The sequence below is a fragment of the Coregonus lavaretus genome (genome assembly GCF_964263955.1).
Source record: "Coregonus lavaretus genome assembly, chromosome: 27".
NCBI classification, from domain to species: domain Eukaryota; kingdom Metazoa; phylum Chordata; class Actinopteri; order Salmoniformes; family Salmonidae; genus Coregonus; species Coregonus lavaretus.
The window spans coordinates 6,978,894-7,005,815 of record NC_140014.1 but is presented as its reverse complement, the minus strand read 5'-3'; the positions used below and the strand labels follow the sequence as shown (position 1 = coordinate 7,005,815).

At 42.0% G+C, this 26,922-nt stretch overlaps 3 protein-coding genes across 4 annotated transcripts in view; 1 reads left to right on the top strand and 2 right to left on the bottom strand.

Annotated features, from left to right (window-relative positions):
• Positions 1 to 26,922, bottom strand: part of LOC311103132 (transcriptional repressor protein YY1-like) — a 964,063-nt gene that overhangs the window by 319,603 nt on the left and 617,538 nt on the right. The gene's annotated exons all lie outside the window — the stretch shown is intronic.
• nemf (nuclear export mediator factor) lies at positions 128 to 18,523 on the top strand. The gene is made up of 32 exons (XM_084144656.1): positions 128 to 287; positions 709 to 777; positions 965 to 1,067; positions 1,165 to 1,290; positions 1,468 to 1,619; positions 4,056 to 4,123; positions 4,261 to 4,350; positions 4,480 to 4,553; positions 4,651 to 4,721; positions 4,886 to 4,961; positions 5,128 to 5,268; positions 6,485 to 6,693; positions 7,405 to 7,581; positions 7,738 to 7,801; positions 7,895 to 7,983; positions 8,404 to 8,507; positions 8,802 to 8,864; positions 9,110 to 9,222; positions 9,322 to 9,379; positions 9,479 to 9,537; positions 9,663 to 9,783; positions 9,876 to 10,146; positions 11,979 to 12,021; positions 12,162 to 12,217; positions 12,313 to 12,466; positions 12,652 to 12,729; positions 12,962 to 13,153; positions 14,943 to 14,981; positions 15,130 to 15,236; positions 15,615 to 15,658; positions 16,733 to 16,812; positions 18,090 to 18,523. Exons 1-32 carry the CDS (start codon positions 229 to 231, stop codon positions 18,165 to 18,167), a joined length of 3,228 nt encoding a protein of 1,075 aa, XP_084000782.1. The 5' UTR covers positions 128 to 228; the 3' UTR covers positions 18,168 to 18,523.
• klhdc2 (kelch domain containing 2) lies at positions 18,413 to 25,796 on the bottom strand. 2 transcript variants are annotated; one of them, XM_084144673.1, is made up of 14 exons: positions 25,667 to 25,796; positions 23,768 to 24,013; positions 23,367 to 23,446; positions 22,754 to 22,871; positions 21,573 to 21,685; positions 20,886 to 20,967; positions 20,529 to 20,612; positions 20,336 to 20,416; positions 20,056 to 20,114; positions 19,765 to 19,874; positions 19,544 to 19,616; positions 19,347 to 19,434; positions 19,168 to 19,220; positions 18,413 to 18,962 (listed from the first exon to the last, which is right to left on the bottom strand). In XM_084144673.1, the coding sequence occupies exons 2-14, from the start codon at positions 24,005 to 24,007 to the stop codon at positions 18,839 to 18,841; spliced, it is 1,305 nt and encodes a 434-aa protein (XP_084000799.1). In that variant the 5' UTR covers positions 24,008 to 24,013; positions 25,667 to 25,796; the 3' UTR covers positions 18,413 to 18,838. The 2 variants fall into 2 exon arrangements, with proteins under 2 accessions (XP_084000799.1, XP_084000798.1); XM_084144672.1 differs by having other exon boundaries at positions 25,671 to 25,759.

Below are 26,922 nucleotides of genomic sequence, written 5' to 3'. Positions count from 1 at the left end.
TAATGTAAATCATTTTCGTCGGATGTCTGCGCATGCATGTGCACAAGTGTGTGTTTGTGTGCGCGAGAGTCTACGCGCGCCTGGTAATTTTGATGCAAATAGGATTCCGTCCAAATGTAGTCCGCGCATGCGTGCTGCAAAAGTCAGCGTGTTGCGTTGCTGTGTGCTGCTCTACTTATTTGCAGTGTAAATGTTTCTGACAAGGAATACAAGCTTCTAATTTTCATAATGAAAACAAGATTCAATACCGTGGATATCAGGGCAGTCATTGCTGAGATAAATGCTAAGTAAGTTAGTCTGGTTCATGCATCATGAAACGTGCTATTGTTGGCTAGCTAGCTAATGTTAGCTAGCTAGCTAGTTACTGTAACAAATGTCGAAGTTGAAAGATAGATTGGGCTTGTTCGACATTGCAGCCGACTGACTGATCTACAAATCACCTTGCATCATAAATAACGCTCATTATTATTTGTAGCTAGATCAGTCAGTCACAATTTACCCACGATACATCACGGTGTTTATGCTCTCGAACACGGCCATTGAATAAACTTGCTAACTATACAACTACTGTCAACAATTGGTTTAGGTCCACAGGCATTCTCTAAACTTGACAGACGTTAACTACACAGATGGCTAGCTAACAAAATATGATTGGGACTTATGAATAACGTCATCATGACACTAACTTAATTTGTTCTGTTATCACAGTTATCTTGGTATGCGCGTAAACAACGTGTATGACATCGACACGAAGACATATCTCATCCGGTTGCAAAAGTAAGTGATATCTGCTGGCTGTCAGTGGTACCAAGCTACAGCAACCATCCATGTTGTTGCCATGATGTTTGTTTACAGAACTTGTCATGTACACGTGTCAAATGAAATGCATTGCTAATGTGTCACTAAGTCCTAGGGATGACTGGTGTGCAAGATTAGAATTGAAAATGTTTTTGTTTGTTTTCAGGCCTGACACCAAAGCTATTCTACTGGTTGAATCTGGACTCCGCATTCATTCTACAGACTTTGAATGGCCCAAAAATATGATGCCCTCTGGCTTTGCCATGAAAGTGAGGATGCATTGTTTTTTCAGTTGTCCATTCACTTGTCATGTCATGCAATGATGGATGTCTTGGTAACTCACTTTATGATGACTCTTCCCCATAGTGTCGAAAGCATCTCAAGTCAAGGCGACTGACACAGGTGAAGCAGCTTGGGATTGACAGGATTGTTGACATCCAGTTTGGCTCAGATGAGGCTGCTTACCATCTGATAGTGGAGCTCTATGACAGGGTGAGAAATGTCCATTCCCTTCTTCCTCTCTCCGAGTCTGACGTTTTCATTATACTCTTCAACTGTAGAATACATTACTTGTTTCATATTTAGCAATGACAATCGATATTCCATGCTGTTTTCTTTATGATCATCATGTTGAATGCAGTGTAATGTGCACCCCCTGTGTATGTGAAGGGTAACATTATCCTGGTGGACCACGAGTACATGATTCTGAACCTGCTGCGCTTCCGCACAGCAGAGGGAGAGGAAGATGTGAAGATAGCGGTGAGGGAGAGGTACCCTGTGGAGAACGCCAGGCCGCCAGAGCCCCTCATCAGCCTGGAGAGGTAAGCCACGGGAGGCAGATAGTGGTTAGGATGAATCATGGTGCCAATGCAGGCAAAAGAGTGGAACAATATTTAAATATTTGCAGATGAATTCGGTGAAATGTTGAGGGATTTGTCACAAGATGTTTAGTGAACTGAGCATTATATTCAGTTCAATTATTGATATACTTTTTTGGTTACTACATGATTCCATACGTGTTATTTCATAGTTTTGTAGAAAATAGTACAAATAAAGAAAAACCCTTGATTGAGTAGGTGTGTCCAAACTTTTGGCTGGTACTGTATATATGACTGACAGGTGGAACTGTTTTGAAACCACCGTGCCTCCATCTTGGCACTCCATTGTAAAATATTTTTATGGCTATAAAATGCGATTATTAATGTCTATATTTGTTTTTGTCACATTTATTCTATTAGAGACACCTTAATGCATACTTTTAAATTGTATTATGTCAGCTAAACATAAAAATAATGTTAATGTCCCCACTACAACAAAAAAATACTTAAAAACGTGTAATTTTCTCCTTAACATTTAATTGAAATACTATAGAATTCCATTCATTCCTATGGAGGACTGCTCCTTCTGGGGAGTGCCAATATCGCCGTCCGGTGGCTTCAAAGCCTCTCACTGGCTAGTACATAGCATCAGCAATCTAGGGTTTACTGTATATACATAATTGATTCAGTTAGGCCTAGGGTTGCAAAATTCTGGTAGTTTTCCCAAAATTCCCAGGTTTTCCTGAAATCCCGGGTTGGAAGAGTCAACGTGGACAAGACAAAGGATCTTATTGTGGACTACAGGAAATGGAGGTCCGAACACGCCCCCATTCAAATCGACAAGGCTGTATTAGTGCGGGTCACTAAGGACCTGTCATGTTCCAGACACACCAGCACAATTGTGAAGAGGCCATGACAACAAAAGATTTGGCATGGGCCCTCAGATTCTCAAAAAATTCTACAGCTGCACCATTGAGAGTATCTTGACTGGCTGCATCACCACTTTGTATGGCAACTGCTCTGCATCCGTCCGCAAAGCACTACAGAGAGTAGTGCATACGGCCCAGTACATCACTGGGACCGAACTCCCTGCCATCCAGGACTTCTATACCAGGCGGTGTCAAAGGAAGGCCCAAAAAATGGTCAGACTCTAGCCACCCAAGTCATAGACAGTTCTCTCTGCTACCGCATTGCAAGCAGTACCGGAGCGCCAAGTCTCTGACCAGAAGGCTCCTGAACAGCTTCTACCCCCAAGCCATAAGACTGCTGAACAGTTAATCAAATGGCTACCTGGACAATTTACATTGACCCCCTTTATTATTTCTTTATCTTAATTGTTTTGCACTGACTCTATGCACACTCACTAGACTCTACCCACACACTCACATACTACACTGACACTCCAACACACACACATACATATTGACGCCACACACACACTCCCACATAGACACACTTTACATACGCTGCTGCTACTCTGTTTATTATATATCCTGATTGCCTAGTCACTTTTACCCCTACCAACATGCAGTGGTGTAAAGTACTTAAGTAAAAAATACTTTGGGCTATCTGCACTTAATTTATATTTTTGACAACTTTTACTTCACCACATTCCTAAAGAAAATAATGTACTTTTTACTCCATACATTTTCCCTGACACCCAAAAGTACTTGTTACATTTTGAATGCTTTAGCAGGACAGGAAAATGGTCCAATTCATGCACTTATCAAAAGATCATCCCTGTTCATCTCTACTGCCACTGATCTGGCAGACTCACTCTCCGTAAATTAAAAAAACAAACAAGAAAATGGTGCTTTTTGCTTAATATAAGGAATTTGAAATGATTTATACTTTAACTTTTGATACTTAAGTATATTATATCAATTACATTTACTTTTGATTCTTAAGTATATTTTAAGCCAAATACTTTTAGACTTTTACTCAAGTAGTATTGTACTGCGTGACTTTTACTTGAGTATTATTCTATTAAGGTATCTTAACTTTTACTCAAGTATAACAATTGGGTACTTTTTCCACCACTGCCCACATGTACATACTGTATTAGCTCAATTATCTCAACTACCTTGTACCCCTGCACATTGACTCGGTACTGGTACTCCTTGTATATAGCCTCGTTATTGTTTTTATTGTTACTATTTCCTTTTTTTATTTAGCAAATATTTCTTACTTTTTAACTCTGCACTGTTGGGAATGGGCTCCTAAGTAAGCATTTCACTGTAAAGTCTACACCTGTTGTATTCGGCGCATGTGAACAATACAATTTGATTTGATTTGAATAAGCAGGAAATTCGCAATCATCCAACCAGGATTTCTGGAAAACTTGGGAATTTTGGGAAAGTTACCGGACATTTGCAACCCTAGTTAGGCCCAAGAGTTCATTGAAGAAATAATAATCTGTGTTGGTTTGTTTTCATGTAGACTCACGGAAGTCCTGTCAAAGGCCACGAATGGAGATCAGGTGAAAAGGGTCCTCAATCCTCACCTTCGTAAGTAGTCTTCGTCGCCTCTGTCTCCATCCAAGGCTCATCCAAGTTTAGTAAAAAAATTTTTAAAAAATTCCACAATGTTATTATCATTGTAAACAGCAGACATACCTTCTAGCGTTATCTATCTGCTCTTTCAGCATATGGGGCTACTCTCATAGAGCACTGTTTGATGGAAGTGGGACTCACTGGCTTCATCAAAGTGGACAACCAGTTTGATGCTGCACGAGGTACGTTTCTTTTAGACCAGCTGTAGCCATTGGCAGATTACGAAGATGTACTGTTGGTATATATTATTCAAACAATGATCATCAGAATCATGATATTCTGGATGAAATAGGCTTAATTGTTGTGTGTAGATGCACCCAAAATCCTGGATGCCCTGCAAATGGCAGAAGATTATATGGAGAAAACGGCAAGCTTTGATGGAAAGGTAGGTCTCACGTCTTATTGAGAATATTCATTCATACATCGGATCCATTTGTAATAGCGAAATCATAGAAAAGTGTGTCTCCCTTGTTTCGTTGCAGGGCTACATCATCCAAAAATGTGAGAAGAAACCAAGTTTAGTCCCAGACAAACCTCCTGAAGAATTGCTCACGTAAGTTATTTTATTTGACTCTCATTCTGTGCTTATGATATTATGTCTCCAAGTTCAGTTACTGGGAAGATCAGCATTAGGTCTCACCAGAAGCATTATGGAGGTTTTTGTTTGCTTGGCTGGTGAGATATGTTCAAGTCTCCAACAATGTCTTATTTTTACAGATATGAGGAATTCCACCCCTTCCTCTTTGCCCAACATGCAAATAGCCACTATGTTGAGTTTGATACATTTGACAAGGTGAATTTGAGAATATCTGTCCTTTATATGTATTTATTTACCCTATGCGTATGTTGGGAAAATGTCATTGTTTCCCATACTTACCTAGTGTACCAAAACTGTATTGGTATTTTCATAAGACTAAGGTATGAGATCACTTCAGTAAGTCTTGCTCCTCTGCTCCTAGGCGGTGGACGAATTCTACTCCAAGATGGAGAGTCAGAGGATCGACGTGAAGGCCCTGCAGCAGGAGAAACAGGCTCTGAAGAAGCTGGACAATGTCAAGAGGGACCACGTGCAGAGGCTGGAGGCACTGCACCAACTTCAGGTCAATACTGAAGAACTAATGCTAAAGATGTGCTAATGCTAAAGGATTGCTAATGCTGAAGGAGTGCTAATGGGTCCTGCCAGAGCCATGTATTTAGAGAGTTGGGCCAATGCGGTTTCTGCATTATGATGCATTTACATGACACTACAACATTGTAAGGCAGCCATGTTAGCTCCCAATTAACATTACATGGGGAATATTTAAACATGTAACTGAATGTCTAGAATTAGAACAATATACTAAAAGTTGGCCTAACTCTCTAAATGCATGGCCCTTGGTCCTACTAATTACCCCAAACAACCCAAAAGTACCCACAACAACTCAAAACAAACAAACGGGTACCCAAAACAACCCATAACAACCACAAACAGGTTCTCTCTCCCGCTGACTCTCTCCATACTACCTGTCTAATAAACAGTCGGATTATGGTTGGAATGAAGGATGACTGATGGGCTGTTTGAAGGGTAATGATGGGAGGACAATCCTCCACGATGACCCACTTTATGGATGTGTCCCAAATGGCACACTATTCCCTATAAAGTGCACTACCCATAGGGATATGGTCAAAGGTAGTGCACTTTATAGGGAATAGGGTGGCCTTTGGAAGACGTAGCTCCCAGGCTGTGGTTTACATATCGATCCGATCCGTAATGGGGTGATTGGGTTGATCACCTGATCGATCGGCAGTCACAAACCTCGTTACTGTCAGCAGGTGACACGCATGGATTGCCATAATTTCATAAAGAGAGGTGCGACTACCATGTGTCCCAAATGGCACCCTATTCCATGTATAGTGCACTACTTTTGACCAGAGCTTTGGTTAAAAGCAGTGCACAATATAAAGGGAATAGGGTGCCATTTGGGACACAGCACCTTATCCCAACATCTGTATGTGTCGGCACACTAATGTACATAACCTAATCACAGGTAATCTCATTGAAGGAGGAGAGGTGGCTCTGCCAAGACATGTAGTTTAACACCTTTTGTGTGTTATCTAGTTATGATGGGAAGCGCGTGTGTGTGCGTGCCGGGGTTAATTAGAAACGAAGATGGTCAATTCAGGAAGTGATTTTAATTTAAATCTGAAAGACTTTAGAAATAAATAGCTTCTACTCTGTTATTGTTTATATATGAGTTGTTTGGGTACTTTTTTGTGGTTGTTTTAGGTTGTTCTGGGTAGCACCCATGCTAATGCTATTAGGACCGTGTGTTGCAGGAGGTAGACAGGCTTAGGGGCGAGCTGGTGGAGATGAACTTGCCCATAGTGGAGAGGGCTCTGCAGGTGGTGCGGAGCGCCCTGGCCAACCAGGTGGACTGGGCCGAAATAGGGCTGATCGTCAAGGAGGCCCAGGCTGCCGGAGACCCAGTGGCCTGCGCCATTAAGGAGCTGAAGCTGCAGACCAACCACATCACCATGCTTTTAAAGTGAGTTGATGCCCAAAATGGATACGTTTCTAATTGCCCCTCAGGGATTGATAAAGTCATATTGAATTGAACTGTCTTTGGTTCGGTTAAACTTGACTACTGCCCTTTCACACTACAACTGAGCTGAGCTGTACTAAGCTGACCTGGTTACGCATCCATCCTGTGCTGCTGCAATCTTGCTGGAAAAGTGTGGGAACGTGGCGTTGCAGTTTCCCAGCACATATCGCCCACAGCGGCTAGGAAGTGAATCCCACGTCCTTGATGCTGCCCTCTATCACTGTGTCCCATCTCCTTTCAAACTGTCTAAATCAAGACTGAGCTCTTCACTGTAGGTGTCATATGTATGCATTTATAAAGCCTTTTATAACAGCTACATAACAGTGTTACCAAAAATCCAGCTGGAAAGGAAAATGTGATATTGTATCCAGCACAGAACAGTTTGGATTTGAACAAAAGCATGAAATGGGTTCTCCAAATACTATGAATCAATCACTAACCCACCTTTATCTGCCCTCTAGCCAATTAAATAGATGGATGCTGAACAGACAGACCAGGGTAATGCTCATTAGGGCATACCGTAGCACAACGTTTTGCAACGGACAACAAAATGTACATTTCTTATTAGACAAGTTCAAATAGTACCTCCCTGTTTCAGGACGTTTCCTTCCGTTTCATGCGTACTGAACACTGCCCTGTTGTTTCCCCGTTCAGGAACCCATACATTGTCCCAGAGGAAGGAGAGGAGGAGGATGTAGCCGAGGTGGCTGAAGAGAAGAAGGGGAAGAAGAACAAGAACAAAGACAAGGGGCAGAGGGGCAAGCCCAAGAAGGACCAGCCCATGCTGGTGGATGTGGACCTCAGCTTGTCAGCCTACGCCAATGCCAAAAAGTAGGCTCTCCACTCTCCCTGGCTCAGTGTATTCTTTAAACTGCAGTTATTAAATAGAACAGATATGTTTTATCTCTATGCTTTGAACAGTATGGCTAGATGTGGTTTTAGCATATCAAGCTGACGAACCCTAACGTTGATGTCCTTTCTTTTCAGATACTACGACCACAAGCGAACCGCTGCTAAGAAAGAGCAGAAAACTGTGGAGGCAGCCCAGAAGGTGATGGTGCCACATGCATATGACATTCCCTGTCCATTTGTGTTAGTGGTCAGTTCATACATTTGTAACATCTTCCCCCTTTTTTATTTCAAGGCTTTCAAATCTGCTGAGAAAAAGACCAAGCAAACCCTTAAAGAGGTCCAAACGGTTACAACCATTCAGAAGGCCAGGAAAGTCTACTGGTAAGAGACTTAGCCTAACTAAAGCAGTATTCACCCTCTGTAAACTTGCCACGTATAGAGATATGAGCAGTCATTGACTAAACAAATCTGAACTAGTGCAGCCATGTTCAGCTAATCTAACACCTGTAAGAAGTGATTAAATGAGCGCAAAGTCCTCTCCAATTCCAGCACAAATTCTACAGATTCTACATTTTAGTCATTTAGCAGACGCTCTTATCCAGAGCGACTTACAGTTAGTGAGTGAATACATTTTCATACCGGCCCCCCGTGGGAAACGAACCCACAACCCTGGCGTTGCAAGCACCATGCTCTACCACCTTTGTTTGTGTCAGATTTGTGACAAATGCATATTCTTCTGGGCAATTACTTCCTCTTATCTTTTCAATACGTGACAAATGATGTATCATTGTGCTCTGTCAGGTTTGAGAAGTTCCTGTGGTTCATCAGCTCAGAAAATTACCTCATCATCGCCGGACGCGACCAGCAACAGAATGAAATTATCGTTAAGCGCTACTTGAGGGCTGGTAAGAGTGTAATACACTTACTATAGCCCTGCCTTACAACAGGCTATGGACAACTATCCAATGTCCATACCAGCATAGAACATCGAATACATGCCCAATACATTGCTTCGGACTAGATCGCATGCTAGTTTGGAACGCTATGTTCCACTGTCCATACTAGCATACCACATAGAATGCATTCACAATACATTGCTTCGTTCTAGTTAGTATGCTAGTTTGGAGATTGGAACAGAGCCTCTATCTCGCTACCTGTGTGAAAATCTCCTCCTCTAATTTTGGTGTCTCTATTATCAGGGGATATCTACGTTCACGCCGACCTCCATGGAGCAACCAGTTGTGTCATCAAGAACCCATCTGGTAAGAGCTGGCCTAGTTCTGTGATCAACACACTGTTGTTCAGTCAAATGACGCTTCTCTTATCCACTGGAATCTCTCTCTTTAATATATGTTCATGCAACTTAAAGTGAATAACCCATCTCAGCCCAAATTCTAGTTATAACTACCTGACTTGAATTCAAGCTTAAGTGTTGACAATCATCTGTGAACTCTATCCATGTCTTTTTAATGGGGTGTAATGTGGCACTTCTATCTCTTCCCTCTAGGTGTGCCCATTCCTCCACGCACCTTGACCGAGGCAGGCACCATGGCTGTGTGCTACAGTGCAGCCTGGGACGCCAAGGTCATCACCAGCGCATGGTGGGTGCACCACCACCAGGTGAGTCCTCCTTGGGAGCCTGCTGCAGGGTTGGATGGTTGGATCAGGGTATGATCAGAGCTGCTCCAATGATAACTCTTCTCGTCTCTCTCTGTCTAGGTGACTAAGTCGGCCCCCACTGGAGAATACCTGACCACTGGAAGTTTCATGATCCGAGGTATGGCAACGTCTTCCCAGTAGTCACCACGTGGTGGTTATGTGTCAATTATGTAGTGTTGGGTTATCGACAGCTAAAACCGCATTCCTATTTTCACAGGAAAGAAGAACTTTATGCCGCCCTCTTATTTAATGATGGGTTTCAGCTTTCTCTTCAAGGTAAAAGCTCATGTTTTAAACGTGTTTGCTCTGTCATAGATAGTCTTCCGATATATCCGACTGCCTTTTGAGGAGTCAATTGGTAAACCCTATCTTGGCTCAACAGTCCAGTCTTGTGTCCACAGGTAGATGAGCAGTGTGTATTCAGACACCGGGGTGAGAGGAAGGTCAAAACCATCGACGAGGACATGGCGGACGTGACGTCCAGCACAGCAGACCTGCTAGAGGATGGGGAGGAGCTTATAGGTACAGGGCTTCAAGACCCACACGCACACACACACATCAGTATGCGAATCTACTGGTTGTTGCATTTATGTACCATACGTATGTTTTCCCAGGGGATGACAGTAGCAACGAGGGAGAGGGGGATGATGGAGGAGGAGATGGAAAGAAGAATGGAGGAGTAGAGGTAAAAGTAGAGAAAGCTACTGAAGGGGCAGAGGCTGAAGATAAGGAGGATGGAGATGCTAACGAACTGGACGACATGAAGGAGGAAGGAGAGGGGGATGAGGAAGAGGTGGAAGGGCTGAAGGTGAAGAGTGATGGGGAGAGTGCTGAGTTCAGTTTTCCAGACACCACCATCTCCCTGTCCCACTTGCAGTCCACCAGGTAATATTATACTACTGTATGTTGCCATTGTAAACTCAGCAAAAAAAAGAAACGTCCTCTCACTGTCAACTGTATTTATTTTCAGCAAACTTAACGTGTAAATATTTGTATGAACATAACAAGATTCAACAACTGAGACATAAACTGAACAAGTTCAACAGACATGTGACTAACAGAAATTGAATAATGTGTCCCTGAACAAAGGGGGGGTCAAAATCAAAAGTAACAGTCAGTATCTGGTGTGGCCACCAGCTGCATTAAGTACTGCAGTGCATCTCCTCTTCATGGACTGCACCAGATTTGCCAGTTCTTGCTGTGAAATGTTACCCCACTCTTCCACCAAGGCACCTGCAAGTTCCCGGACATTTCTGGGGGGGGAATGGCCCTAGCCCTCACCCTCCGATCCAACAGGTCCCAGACGTGCTCAATGGGATTGAGATCTGGGCTCTTCATGGCAGAACACTGACATTCCTGACTTGCAGGAAATCACGCACAGAACAAGCAGTATGGCTGGTGGCATTGTCATGCTGGAGGGTCATGTCAGGATGAGCCTGCAGGAAGGGTACCACATGAGAGAGGAGGATGTCTTCCCTGTAACGCACAGCGTTGAGATTGCCTGCAATGACAACAAGCTCAGTCCAATGATGCTGTGACACACCGCCCCAGACCATGACAGACCCTCCACCTCCAAATCGATCCCGCTCCAGAGTACAGGCCTCGGTGTAACGCTCATTCCTTCGATGATAAACGCGAATCCGACCATCACCGGTGAGACAAAGCCGTGACTCGTCAGTGAAGAGCACTTTTTGCCAGTCCTGTCTGGTCCAGCGACGGTGGTTTTGTGCCCATAGGCGACGTTGTTGCTGGTGATGTCTGGTGAGGACCTGCCTTACAACAGGCCTACAAGCCCTTAGTCCAGCCTCTCTCAGCCTATTGCGGACTGTCTGAGCACTGATGGAGAGATTGTGCGTTCCTGGTGTAACTTGGGCAGTTGTTGTTGCCATCCTGTACCTGTCCCGCAGGTGATGTTCGGATGTACCGATCCTGTGCAGGTGTTGTTACATGTGGTCTGGCACTGCGAGGACGATCAGCTGTCCGTCCTGTCTCCCTGTAGCGCTGTCTTAGAAGTCTCACAGTACGGACCTTGAAATGTATTGCCCTGGCCACATCTGCAGTCCTCATGCCTCCTTGCAGCATGCCTAAGGCACGTTCACGCAGATGAGCAGGGACCCTGGGCGTCTTTCTTTTGGTGTTTTTCAGAGTCCGTAGAAAGGCCTCTTTAGTGTCCTAAGTTTTCATAACTGTGACCTTAATTGCCTACCGTCTGTTAGTGTCTTAACGACCGTTCCACAGGTGCAAGTTCATTAATTGTTTATGTTTCATTGAACAAGCATGGGAAACAGTGTTTAAACCCTTTACAATGAAGATCTGTGAAGTTATTTGGAATTTTACAAATTATCTTTGAAAGACAGGGTCCTGAAAAAGGGACGTTTCTTTTTTTGCTGAGTTTGTGTGCCGGTCGTGTTCATATATTATTCCTCTGTATTTGAATGGCAAATATGACCTTTTGAATTGAGTAAAGGCTAGTTTCTTCAGTAGTAGACCTAGGTCAAATACGTAGGTGAAATAATTTTGAGATACTTGGTTTGAAGTATGCTTGATATAGCTTGGAGTTTATATTTGGGGCCATTCCATTGGTTCCATTGTACCAGGCAAAACAAATCAAGAGTAGTTTAAGTATTTCAAAGTATCTGACGTGTATTTGACCCAGGTCTTTTCAGTGTCCGAAAGTGCAACAGTCATCAGAGAGGTTTCTGTTTGTTTCTCTCCAGGGAAACCCAAAGTGCTGGTTTCAAAAAGAAGGTCTCCATTCAGGTAAAGCAATTGTGATCGGTGAACTTCTATAATTGTTTTCATTGAACTGTTTTCATTATGCAATAGAATAATTTATATTTGATAGAATACATTTTTATTTCATAAACGTCATATCATATGTACATTTTATTCTTCATTAGGTTGATGTGGAGGTGCAAAAAGAGGGGGGAAAACACATGACAGCCAAGCAAAGAAGGTAAGCTATATACGTAGCAATGAAACCTTCCCTCGTGGCTAATAGTAATGCATGAATGCAATGGTTTTGTATTGCTGCGTTCTTTTTGTCCAAAGGGAGGAGAAGAAGAAGGGGAAACAGGATCTTTCTGAAACTCAGGAAGAAGAGGGAAAGACAGAGGAGACGCATGGTGCCTCCGCAGCCAATCAGACCACCAAGAGTGGAGGAGGGGGAGGAGCCTCTCAGCAACCTCTTAAGAGACATCAAAAGGTGAGACGTTTTCAAAGTTTTAAATTAATTTTATTAATTGTAGTCCAATTTGGCCAGAGATTGGTTCTAGCGCTGGCTAAGGTTGTCAGCTTTACTGTCTTCGTGGTGGCATTAGTTAGAATACACTGCCCTTGAAAGTCAAGCTTTTCGTGTTTGTTTCCATCTATGCTGTGGTTGAAATCCAGAACAAGCTGAAGAAAATAAAAGAGAAGTACAAAGACCAGGACGAAGAGGATCGGGAGCTGATGATGAAATTGTTGGGGGTGAGGAGTATGATGTTGAACTTTCCCTCATACTATTGAAATGTCTGGGTTACAAACTATGGAACACAAATTAATGATATGAACATATCTGTACACCAAAACATTTATAAAAAAACATTGAATGAAAGGGACTTTTTTTTTTATGGCCGGTTACTGGTTACCAATAAATTGTTTCCAATAAAGCAGTACAGTACAGGCATTTATTGAAATCCCAAACCTTTTCCGTCTGCAGTCTGCTGGCTCCACTAAGGAAGAGAAGCCTAAGAAGGGCAAGAAGGGGAAGGGCAAAGACGAGGTGTTGAGAAAAGCCCCCCAGAAGCAAGCCCCGAGACCCCGTCCTCAGGAGGTCATCTTAAAGAAACCAGAAGGGGAGGAGGAGGGTCCGGCTGGGGAGGAGGGAGCAGCACCTGAACAGGATGACAAGGTAAAGAAAACAAGTCAAACTGCTCCATGGCCCTGTTCAAATACTCTTAAAATTAATGATTCCATCCTCAAAGTAATCACTAGGCAGGTTTCCATTGACCCAAGGTTTATTAGACAAAAATAATGTCCCAACATTGTGATGTATAATGGACAAGGCGGCTATAGGGGAAATGTTCTAAAGATCTATACTGAACAAAAACATGCAACAAATATTTTACAGTTTACAGAGTTACAGTTCATAGAAGGAAATCATTAAATTGAAATTAATTAATTAGGCCCTAATCTATGGATTTCATATGACTGGGCAAGGGCGCAGCCATGGGTGGGCCTGGGAGGGCATAGGCCCACCCACTGGGGAGCCAGGCCCAGCCAATCAGAATTAGTTTTTCCCCACAAAAGGGTCCTTGGCTGGCGTGGTTACATGTGGTCTGCGGTTGTGAGGCCGGTTGGATGTACTGCCAAATTCTCTAAAATGACATTGGAGGCGGCATATGGTAGAGAAATGAACATTACGCTCCCTCAAAAGTCAAGACATCTGTGGCATTGTGTTGTGTGACAAAACTGCACATTTTAGTGGCCTTTTATTGTCCCCAGCACAAGGTGCACCTGTGTAATGATCATGCTGTTTAATCAGCTTCTTGATATGCCATACCTGTCAGAAGGATGGATTATCTTGGCAAAGGAGAAATGCTCACTAACAGGGATATAAACAAATTTGTGCACAAAATTTTAGAGAAATAAGCTTTTTGTGCGTATGGAATATTTCTGGGATCTTTTATTTCAGCTCATGAAACATGGGACCAACAATTCACATGTTGTTTATATTTTTGTTTAGTATACAACATTGTTACCCGTTCGACAGGTGGATTTTTCTTTTGTCAAACTTTCTTTGCAACAACTGATGATGGAAACTGTGTTTTTGGAATAAATGATTGCCAAATATTTTTTGAAGGTACACAACGGGGCACATGATATCACGCAATTACAAAGCTTCACTCCACATTTAATTCTAAATGCCTACTGCTTGCTAAATCTCAGTTTTTCCACTATAAAAATGTTTCTTTGCAGGACAAGGATTGTCTTGACTTTCAAGAATGCTTGCCTTGCTTTTCTGGTTGGCTGGATGCAAGTTACACCATCCAATTATTTAAGATCTACAGGAGTGCAAGTTTCACCATGGCATGGAGTGTGGTGATATGTTGGCACATGAGAATTATTAAAATATGGAAAATATTGGTAAATTCTTGCATTCTATCCATGCTGGCTTTTGCGGACTACCTGAGACATGAAACAGATCGGTGGGAGGGTATAGAGGCTCTCGACAATTTACTAATGCGCAATTTTCCTAAATGTATCATGGAAACACTTCAGCCACTTCATTTCTATTCGACACTATTTTTTTGCGGAAAAGTATTATTTCTTTGTTACGTCATTAACGTCCAGTTGTTTTTGTCAACACAAGACAGTTAAATGGAAACGCGCCGTAGAAGGCAATTGTCGCATCTATTTTCTATGCAAACTGGCTAAATGTCGTGAAGAAATCACTGGACAAGTTAATGGAAACATAGCTACTGATCTAACATGACATAATTGGTGAAAGCAATGCCTTGGAAAACTTGCACCAATCATCAATCCATTTGTCAGATCAGTGATTACTTTGTGGAAGGAAGGAAGAATGCATTTTAAGAGTTTTGAACAGGGCCCCTGAATCCATGTTTGCTTGATCTAAGAACTGAAACAAAGGTGATTTGAAGAAAAAGGGAGAAAGGTGCCTGCTATTTATGTTGCAGGAAGGAGATGACCAGGACCAAGACAACCCTGGAGCAGAGGTGGGTTCTTTCAGATTACTGTATTACTGTTCAAACCTGGCCTGGTAGAAATAGATTTTCATTATGAAAAAAGGGGATAAAATAATGAAATCCTTTCCTGCAGTGCCAACATCCTTGTCTCATTGTGTCTCTCCATTGACTTCCCTAGGAAGCAGAGAACCTGCTGAATTCTCTGACGGGCCAGCCCCACCCAGAGGATGTACTGCTGTTCGCTGTGCCAGTCTGTGCCCCCTACACTGCCCTCTCCAACTACAAGTAAGGACAGCATATCTACCTAGTTTTATAATAATATGCCATTTAGCAGACGCTTTTATCCAAAGCGACTTACAGTCATGCGTGCATACATTTTTTGTGTATGGGTGGTCCCGGGGATCGAACCCACTACCTTAGCGTTATAAGCGCCGTGCTCTACCAGCTGAGCTACAGAGGACCACATTTATAATATCTTTGTTATGCCAGTAATGGCTACCATTGAAAGACCAAATCCTCTGACCATTACATCTAAGCCAACCTAACACCAATTTTGATTTATCAATTTACCCATATACGGGTACTTATTCTGCTTCCATTTGCAATTGGAAATGGGACATGGCTATGTTTTCAAAGTTAGCTAAAAACTGTGTTTCCCCATAGGCACAAGGTGAAGTTGACCCCAGGGACCCAGAAGAAAGGAAAAGGTAATATCAGAGCGCTAATGTATTCTGTATTATAAATGATAAGAGGCCGTATGCTAGTGCTGAGCGATTAACTAACATTTCGGTTATTTTTCAGTTTTTAAACTAATTGACCGTCGGTGCAATTATTTGAATTCCATTTTGTTCCGTTTTTTTGTGCGCTCAATGCGCACATTGCAGTTTCTCTAGAGATAAATCAGATCCAGCCTGAACTGTGTGATGTAGTAAGGAGTTGTAGTTTCCAACAGGCCAATATTCTACATAGTTAACCTCCTTAAATGTAATGGCAAAATGTAGATTTCCGCATAAATAGACATACCCAAAAGTAACTGCTATTCATGTGTAATTACATAATTCTGACATGCCAAAACGTTTTATATTTGGAAAGAAGACATCTGGGAGATTGTGAGGAAATGATCAGAAGATATATTGGAGTTACATAGTTTAGAATAGGCAGAAGAATGCACGATCGTGCGGGGAAATAGAGAGCAGCTGTTGCTTCGCAAGGTATCTACCTGAAAATACATGATCTAAGTGATTGATAGTTGGTATTCAGCAGTCATAAAATCTGCATTGCTTGCTGTTTGGGGTTTTAGGCTGGATTTTCTGTCATCTGCTGATGTAAAAAGGCTTTATAAATACATTTGATAAAAGTATGCCTTATTTACTTTGAAAAACTACAAAATAATTATTTTGTCAGACAGCATATGCAGCAGCTCTATAGAGATGAGATGACTTTGAATGAAATAAGTCATCAAATAAAACAAATGTAATATATACAACTGATATTTTTGTTGTTGAATGATCCGAAACAACCTCAAAAAGCACTAATCGCTCAGCACTAGTCTTAAGGTCCTTACTACTAAATAGTGTCTGTTCCAGGTGCGTAGGAGTCAAAAGAAGAATAATGGAAGAGATGGAGACCCGCACACAGTTGAAAAAAATGAATACATCCAAAACTGAGGCTTGAATGGATTTATTCGACAGTGTGCGGGTCTCAATCTCTTCCAGTATTATAAAATGATGACATGGCTGGATCCTAGGAAATGATCTCTTATCTATATTTTGTCCTCCAAGCTGCCCGCACTGCAGTATTCAGCTTCATGAAGGCCAGGGAGGCTTCGACCAGAGAGAAGGACTTGTTTCGCAGTGTCAAGGTAAGGCGGATCCACATACCTGGATCGTGTTCATTAGGGTGCACCGTAGCAAAACGTTTTGCAACGGAAAATGAAAGTGATTTTTATTGGACAGAGTTCAGATAGTACCTCCCCCATTTTGGCCATATTCTTCTATTTTGTGACTACTGAACACAACCCTGGGCGGCAGGTAGCCTAGCGTTGGGCCAGTAACCGAAAGGTCGCTGGTTCGAACCCCCGAGCCAACTAGGTAAAATTTGTCGATGTGCCCTTGAGCAACCAAATCTCTATTTTTGATGTAAATGGCATGTTGTAGAACGATCCAGACAAATCTTTTGTGATTTCACGTTTTTGAGAAACCTAGCTAATCACTTCCTCATCCTCGTTGTGTAGTATGGGGCCCCTGAAAAAATATGTAAAGGATACAAAAACACCCAAATACATCCTGTTAGAAATGGCAAAGCTCTCAGTATAGGTCTTTAGATGTTGTACACATTGTCATTCCAAACTTTATCCACAACGTTTAATTCCATTTTGTTGCAACTCAAAGAATACCTCTCCGTCCAGTCTACAGGTAACTGCCAAAATAAAGGAAACCTTTGAGTAAATGAGGAATACAAAGTATATTGAAAGCATGTGGTACTTCCACACAGTTGTAGAATCTATGCCAAGGCGCATTGAAGCTGTTCTGGTGGCCCAACGCCCTATGAAGACTCTAAGTTTCCTTTATTTTGGCATTTACCAGTAGCAGCAGGCTACACACAGAATGGAACAGCTGGATAGGGGAAATGGCTTGAGTCGCGCAAAAGGGAATGTAACATTGCAGATAAAGTTCTGAATGACAATTTCATGTGTGCAACATCTTAAGACCTTCATCACTATACTGAGAGCTTTGCCATTTCTAGAAGGATGTTTTTGGAGTCGTTCATGTTTTTTCAGGGCCCACATACTACACAATGAGGATGAGCAAGTGATTTGCTGTAAGTTTGCTAAAACGGGAAATCACAAAAAAGGTGTCTGGACCTTTCTATAACATGCCATTTACATCAAATCACTTCTCCTTTAACCCTAATTGCTCCTGTAAGTCACTCTGGATAAGAGTGTCTGCTAAATGACAAATGTGAGTTTGCCTTGGTTTTATATATAATAAAATATACAATGACATTTTTCTGGCAATCTGTAATATGTAAGCACCTTAGCAATTACTTTACGAATGACTGCTTAGCCACTTAGCACAAAACAACAAGTGTGAAAAGTTGCTTGTGAGCTCTGGTTTTAAGACCCTTTTCTCGTTTCAGGATACTGATTTATCAAGAAACATCCCTGGCAAAGTTAAAGTATCAGCACCTAACCTGCTGGCAGCCAAGAAGAAATAGAACTAAACAATGAAGTCGACATGGGCTTGCTTCACAATGTAACAATGAGTTAACCCATCCCTTAATAGGACTATGCTGACTTCATTAATGTCTTCAATTTACCAATCATGTGCAAATGTATATGGATGACATGAAAAGCTTGTGCGCCGAAGCATTACTTTTCCTCAGTGTCCTGGATCTTTACATTCAACAACATTCTTTGTTCAAGATAACAAAAAAAAGCAATGCAAAATGTCAGAACAAAATCTGATTTGGCATAATTGCCGAGTTTATATTTTCTTGATTCTAAATTAAACATTTTAAACTTCAATGTAACTGGTATTAATATTACCTGATTAAAAACAGACAAAATGCTACGCGAGCCTCTTCTGACTAACATGGTCAAACTGAACATTTTTCACTTTTAAAAAATATATATACATTTTCAAACACTGGCACGACAAATTCACATATATACACACAAAAGCAAGCACTCAAAATGAGGATAATGAACATTGCCATGTTTGCTGACTGGCCTAAGGGATCTGCCAACACCATTCCCACTAATTTACTTTGATTTTCCAACCCACTCATGACAAGATCGGGTGAGCCGTCCTCTTTGTTCAGCTAGCAGCAAGGCCGTGGCCGTCCACACACCCTGGCATCCCAAAGAACGTGGTGGTATATGCTTCTTATGACCCCAGTGTGTTGATGCCTCCCATCCTCTGTTTGAGACTGTGTAGCAGGTATTTAGGCAGGCAGTCCCAGGACCCAGCCAGCAACTCTCTGTGCTGCAGCGCTGCCTCCATACAGAACCTAGAGAAGGGGGACAATCAGGCACCACTTAGGCAAGTTTTACGTTGACCAGAAGATGTACTGTATCAGAGTTGACGTGTTCATTAGGCACCAAACAGAAGAAAACGGACTACCTGAACTTTTTTGTTGCATGCCCTCCCTAATGAACAAAACCCTGTAGTTAGGGCCATGTTGTGTCTGGGTTCAGGGTTGTGTTTCTACTCACCGGACAAGTGACTTGGGTTGAACCGTGAACACCAGCAACTCTTTGCTGTGAGCCTGTTGATAAAGCAATTGACATACCGTTATTCAAACCATACTTGGTAGTAAACCTGCTTATCAATCAGTTGGTAGTTCTAATTTTAAGTAACACTTGTGCCAGACACCAAGAAGGTGTGGACTCACCGCTCGCTGATGGGACAGCAGGTTATTGGCACAACCGCCAAACACAAACACCTCCCCGTCAGGACCGGAACAGGCCGTGTGCCAGAGCCTGACACACACAAAAAAACAGAGGAAAATCACCATGGACTCGCATGATTAAGGACACACACAGTAAGACAAGCATCTCCTATGCCTTACCACATATCTGTTGATATTACCTGGGGCTCTGTGTGTGCTTGTGCTTGTACTGTTGCCACTCGTTCTTGCTGACGCAGTACAGCCAAGCGTCACCTGTAGATATTACAAATGGATGGAGGAATAAAAAAAAATAGGTCACTGTTTGGCTTCTTTCCCCTCCAGTGATGTAATTTGTTGGTGAATTGTGTGGTCATGCCATGGACTCAAGGAAAAATAAAAAGACAAAGTATTCTTCACTCACTCAGTGTCTCTCTACATGTTGTGAAGCCTCCGAACAGGAAGAGGTGGTCAGGTGACACGGGGGTGAGGGAGTGCCATGAGCGTCCCACAGGACCCTGCTGAGGAACACTCCTGTAGAGGGGCAGGGGAGGTCGAGGGGAAATAGGACCAGGGGGGAAAGAGTGAGAGTTAGTCCCATAAAGGTTAACACGGGCACATCCGTGGGTTAGAGCACAACATCCTCCCATTTAAAAAAAGTGTTTAATGCTATAACATGCATGAAGACATTTTGGATGAGGACCCCATAGCATACATTTCATGCCACTCCCAGGAATCCATGTCGATGTAGTACAAGTCGTTCAGACGGTAATCCTGTTGTAAAAGAGATAAAGCTTACTCATGTGGAGGAAGAGCATCAAAAATGTAGAATACGAAATCCTTTATCTATTATGTAATAAGGCATAATAATATGTAAATCATAGAAATGAACATGGTCTACATCTACAGGCCAGTGATACCATTTCACATTAGACAGTGTGACCGTAAACTCAGCAGGAACTTGAGTAATCTCTTTTCAGAACAGTCCTACTTACCCTGTAACGCCCCCCAAACACATAGCCTCGGTTGCCCACCTTGGCACAGGCATGTGCTGCCCGGGGAGAGGGGGCATTACCCTTCAATAGAGAGTGGGAATGGAGAGGTGAGAATGGAGCTCCCACAGACAGATGTGTAAAATGGCTTCCAACAAAAAGAAAGTCGTGGCAAGATTTAAGGGAATCCTGTTACCTTGGTGACTGGCTGGCTCCAGGTGGACGTCTCCAGATCCAGGATGTGAATGTGGTTGTTCCAGCCCCGCCCCGGATTATCTCCCTGTTACAACACACAGAGAAAGGGTTGTGTTCATTAGGGCATGCAACAAAACTTTTAGCTACGGAACAAAAATGAGCGTTTCTTATTGGTTATCCAGGTTGTCTCTCCCCGTTTCAGTAAAAAAAAAATGTGGTGCCTAATGACCACGACCAAGGACTTTACCCTTATTGACAACTCCCTTTGCTGCAGACAAATAACACTAAACAGACCATTTTCATACTGGTGTTAAAAGCAGCTGAAGGTTTCAAGGGTTGTGAAATGAATTGACTATACCATGAATGAAGTTTCATCGTATTCAAATGTCCCTCTGTGAGCTCCTTGTGCCACATATCCGTAGCCCCCAAATAATACTAGCCTGTGAACAAAGACAGCAGTTAATGGAGAAATGTTAATCAAAATAACTTTCTTTAGAGAAGGGGTTCCCAAACTTTTTTGGCCTGCGACCCCATTTTGATATAAAACTTTTCGCGACCCCACCATGTAATCAACGGCCAATGTTTACTTTTGATGCTATCACAGTCTATTACAAATCAGTCTGACAGTACTTTTTACAAGTATGGTTTGAAGTGACAAATGCATCAGAAAGGTATTGGGAAGTTCAGAATGATTTTCTGTGTAGAAATAACATAATTGGTGATGTTCTCCCCCCCAGTTGGCTTTAGTGCCTGGTCTCGTCCACTCTGTTCTAATGAGTCCTACGCAGTTTGTGGGAAACAGAAGACACGTGTGTTCCTTAGTTATCTTTCAGTGATGGGGTCAAAATATTTTGTTGCGTAAACCGTTCAAAAGATCGAGACACATTTGTAGGAAGAAAACAGAAACCGCTCTGTTTATTACAACCGCATTTTCAAATCAAGCGACCCCACATGGTAGTTTGGTAAACGCTGCTTCAGAGGTAATGATATGGAGCAACTGTAAGACCTATTATATAACACACTGCCTGCCAATAGACCACCTCACCTGTTCTTGTGAACCCAGCAGCCCAGTTTGTCCTTGCAGGACGGGGCCAGGCCCTTGAGATCCTTCATCTCCTCCCAGCAGAGTAGAGGTGTTTGGAGAGGGAGCCGGAAAACCTGAAGGCCACGGAGCAGAACAGTCAGCAATCACGTTGAGATGGTATGATGTCAAAACAGTTAGAATGGCATAAGACTAGTCTCTTGTAGCAGACATTAACATTTAAATGTTAAAGGCCCAGTGCAGTCAAAATTCTGTTTTTCCTGTGTTTTGTATCATTGTACAACAGATGTACCGAATAAAAGTTAAATGGGTTTCCATCACATTTTCAACTCTGATGAACTAAAAAGCTATTTTTTTCAATTTTAATCTCAAACTATTACAGTAAGGTACTTAATAGTTACCCAGAAATTATTTGACATTGATATAAAAATGGCTGCATTGGGCCTTTAAGTCTGTTGGCAAACAGGCTTCTGAGGTGAGATAGGGATAAATACATCAATCCTGCCATGTCCTGCTGTGGTGCTTAAAGGGGCAATCAGCAATTGCTACATCCATTAGTGGACTTAATAAATTAATGATATGTAGCCATTGATTCTTGCAGAATATAACTTATAAATGCCTCATGAGCTTAGTTCAACTGTCGTACCCCATCAGAAACCAAAATATAAGCTTGTTTTACTTCAATGTTTGTAAACAAACAAACTGTAAACAAACACTATATAGCCTCAAACCTGGGTTAAAACTATAATTTTGATATCATGGATGGTCAGTCCTCTCTATAAATTTGAGAGTGGTTACATTTTTCCAGCCCCATCCCTCAGCTTTTTACCGAACCAGGGTTGGGGACAGGCTTTGTTATTGTTTCTACTGCGGATTCTTGCTTTAAAGTGGGGGCTGGGATTTTAAACAGAATTCTGTAATTCTCTAATAATGACTGCGTACATGTGAAATAGTTGCATGGAAAACGGCGTCAGATACCTCCATGTTGGTAGCGTTCAGCACAAAATATTTCCCGTTTCTGGAAAGGGAGGGGCTGGGAACGGGCTTTGGCAGAAAGGGAGGGGTGTGGACTTGAACGCCTTTTCCCCTAGAATACTACTCCAAATACAGTAGTTGGCCAGCGTGCACGAGAAATTTGGTTCTGGGTACCGAGATTATACAAGACATAACAAGCGTAAACGCACCCGGTTAGTGTTTCCCCTGGCATGGTGGCCTCCAAACAGATACAGGACACCGTCCACACACACTCCACAGCTGCCAGACATGGATGCATGCAGGTTACCCCCCGCCATCTGCTTCTTCCTGCAAATACAGACAGTAGATACAGTGCCTTCAGAAAGTGTTCACACCCCTTGACTTTTTCCACATTTTGTTGTGTTACAGCCTGAATTTAAAATGTATTACATTTAGATTTTTTTGTCACTGTCCTACACACAATACCCCATAATGTCAAAGTGGAATTATGTTTTTCAACATGTTTACAAATTAATAAAAAATGAAAAGCTGAATTGTCTTGAGTCAATAAGTATTCAACCCCTTTGTTATGGCAAGCCTAAATAAGTTCAGGAATAAAGATGTGCTTAACAAGTCACATAATAAGTCACTGTGTGCAATAATAGTGTTTAACATGATTTTTTAATGACTACCTCATCGTTACCCCACACATACAATTATCTGTAAGGTCCCTCAGTCGAGCAGTACATTTCAAACACAGATTCAACCACAAAGACCAACCACACACTAGATGTCATAGCTAGACACACAAATACAAACAATTGAAGTTGAAATCCTTATTACCATCGTTCTGTCTCCATGTTGTATATCCAGATTTCATTCCATGGCAAGTATAAGTCAAAGAAGCCAGAGCTCTGGGAATTCTAGTGATAAGACAAACAAGAGGGAAGTCAATAGAATTAAAAGAATCTTGATACCGTTTTTCAGAGTCCACTTGACCCATGTCACACTTTCCCTGGCAATAGATAACACAGTAAAACTCCAGACAACATGTTTAGGAAGGTCAAAGCCGACGCCAAATCTCCCAGTAAAAATTATAATTGATTGAAGACTGATTGGAATGGTATAGTTCAGAATTCTATTATTTAGATACACTATAACCTAACATCTAAACAAAGGTCTTAATAAATATTACTGATCATCTGACAGCAAATTCTAAATGTCTGTCAGTTATACTTCCTTACCTTATATCCTCCCCAAACATACATGCAGTGGCCATCTACCACTGCTATGTGGCCACTGCGCTCAGCTGGCTGGTCCAACTCAAAGGGCTCTTCTTCAGTGTCCAGAAGAACTACATCCTCATCGAGTTCATCAGCCTCGTCCACCACCCAGTCAAATTCTCTCTCCTCTTCATCTCTCTCGGACCCCTCGTCTTCCTCCTCAACAGGCAAGCGGTCAGCAATGTCCTCCATTTCTGCCATGATCACCTGGATGGGAGAAGAGGGCTACATAGTTTTGCATACACAGGGATTTTGAGTAGGAGAGCATAAGGGTTATTGGACCAATAGACATTCACTGTAGTTAAGAATTCCCATCACCAACATGGGGCTATAAGCAGCTAGCTCAACTACACACACAGGCCAGTTTATTAAGTACACCCATCTACACTGAACAAAAACAAACATGTAAAGTGTTGGTTTCAAGATCCCAGAAATGATCCATAAGCACAAAAAGCTTATTTCCCTCAAATTGTGTGTACAAATTTGTTTACATCCCTGTTACTGAGCATTTCTCCATTGCCAAGATAATCCATCCACCTGACAGGTGTGGCATATCAAGAAGCTGATTAAACAGCATGATCATTACACCACCATTTCTTTACCATTACGTTAATTTCTCTCAAACGTCGTTATAGAGAATGTGGCAGTACGTCCAACCGGCCTCACAACCGCAGACCACATGTATGGCGTTGTGTGGGCGAGCGGTTTGCTGATGGTGGCATAGGGGTTATGGTATGGGCAGGCATAAGCTACGGACAACGAACACAACTGCATTTTGTCAATGGCAATTTGAATGCACAGAGATACCGTGACGAGGTCCTGTCGTGCCATTCATCAGCTGCCATCACCTCATGTTTCAGCATGATAATGCACAGCCCCATGTCACAAGGATCTGTACACACTTCCTGGAAGCTGAAAATGTCCCAGTTCTTCCATGGCCTGCATACTCACCAGACATGTCACCCATTGAGCATGTTTGGAATGCTCTGGATGATGTGTACGACAGCGTGTTCCAGTTCCTGCCAATATCCAGCAACTTCGCACAGCCATTGCACTTAACCCTAATTGCTCCTGTAAGTCGCTCTGGATAAGAGCGTCTGCTAAATGACTCAAATGAGTGGGACAACATTCCACAATCAACAGCCTGGAGATGTGTGTCACGCTACACGAGACCAGGCACTTGTTTTGCCCATTCCAACGTTTAATCAAACAGTAACTGAATGCCTCAATGCCTGCTTTATATAGCAAGCCAAGGCCACCTGACTCACTGTCTGTAGGAGCTAACTATTTTCATAAACTGGGTGGTGTACCTAAAACTGGCCAGCAAGTGTATATATGCCTAAAGAGAAGTCGTTTTACAATCGGAATTCTAAGAGATACAAAGAATTCAGATTGCAAAAAGTCATATTTTTAGTAATATATATCTGTTACTGGGTAATACTTGGATTGTTATTGGCAGTTTACTAGTATGAACCTGCAAGTAAGGATTTCATTGTACTGTGTAACGTTACCAAGTGTATCCTGTACATACGACAAAAAAAACTTCAACTGACAACTTTTTTGCACCATGGCGGATGGTTGGTTTACATGGGAACACAAGACATGTTAGCTTTCATGCTATCATTAAGATAATATAAATACGTAGCTCATGTATAAAGTCTAGTTTGCAGTAAGCATCATTTTAAACATATATTGACTGTGTGAGACAACCAACGTAGCCTAGGTAGCTAACGTCAGATAGATTGAAGCAACAGCTAACGTTAACATACTAGCTAGCTAGTTTGCGTATCAACCAATTTAACTGCGTTGAATGCATAATAAACATTGAAAAACACAGATGCAACATATATTGTCACGTACGTACAGGACTTCAAATGACCCACGTCTGCTTTAGCCTTCAGTGTGAAGCGTTATGTTTTTGTCCAGTGTTTACTGTGCAACATTTAGTTGAGGACTGACCGGAAGCAGCCAAGAACGTCTAATTTCCGCCAACTTTGTGAGGTCAATATGATCATTTGATTTGTGCAAGAAATATAGTATAGAAGCCAGTATAGAAGTACAGAAGTGTAATACAAATATTATTTGCTTTATTGTCAAACATTAACCAGTCAAGTGAAAAATAACAAACTTGACAATTCGAGGAATGTGAACCTTTATTCTCCATGATACAAAAGGTAGTGTGAGGTGATAGGCACATAGATATATAACGATGTTTGGTTTAAAGTTTTAAAAACATTGCAAGGTTAAACCTTTATGTGTATTTTCATTTTCATGCTGTTATATTATGTATCTGCCAGTTCTGACTTTATTATTTTCGCTGTCAAATCTAAGATGGCTGCCATTGTCATTTTGGTGGGCTATCCCTTTAAGAAGGCATACCCCTTTTAGAAATGGAGAAGGATCAGAAATGTCCCGCGCTAGAGAGGCAGGTTGAGGTTTCCAGTGTAAGAGTAGTGCAGAAATTGTCATATGCTGAGGCAGTGAAGAAAGTAGAGGAAGATGGGTCAAGAGGGAGGAGTGGTGAGAGTAGTAGATCTGTACCAGTACAGAGGGATAGGCCAACAAGTGATATATGTTTCAGTAAGATTGGATTTTTAGCATTTATAGCAATGGTTATTAGTTGTACTGCAGGGATGGAAAGTCAAAGAAAATTGAGGTTGTGTGGCAGCTGCAGGGAGGTATTTGGGTGTGCGAGACTTGACATCAGAAGAGTTACAGGGTGTGTTAAGTGGTGATGTCCCATCCTTTCAGGTTGAGGGCATGAGGTAGGAATAAATATATTTAAATAGTGTAGGGTGGTGTTAATATTATTTTATAATTTTTTTGAATTTGTGAGTAGTATTAGATGGTAGGGTATTTCTTTATTTTATTTTTCAAGCAAAATATAAGGGAGTTGTACTCCAGTCTAGTAGGTGGCGGTAATGCAACATATTGGATGCCAACCGCCATTAAACCTCATCGAAGAAGAAGAAATGGAAGAGGGCAAAGGCTGCTGGGTAATGCTGTCAGGGAAAGATGGCGGAAGTGAATGATGAGTTCAAATCAAGCAGCGCGTCGAGCAAAGTTGGTGAAGACGAATGTTTTGAATGGACAACAGTAGTATCGAAAACTGGAAC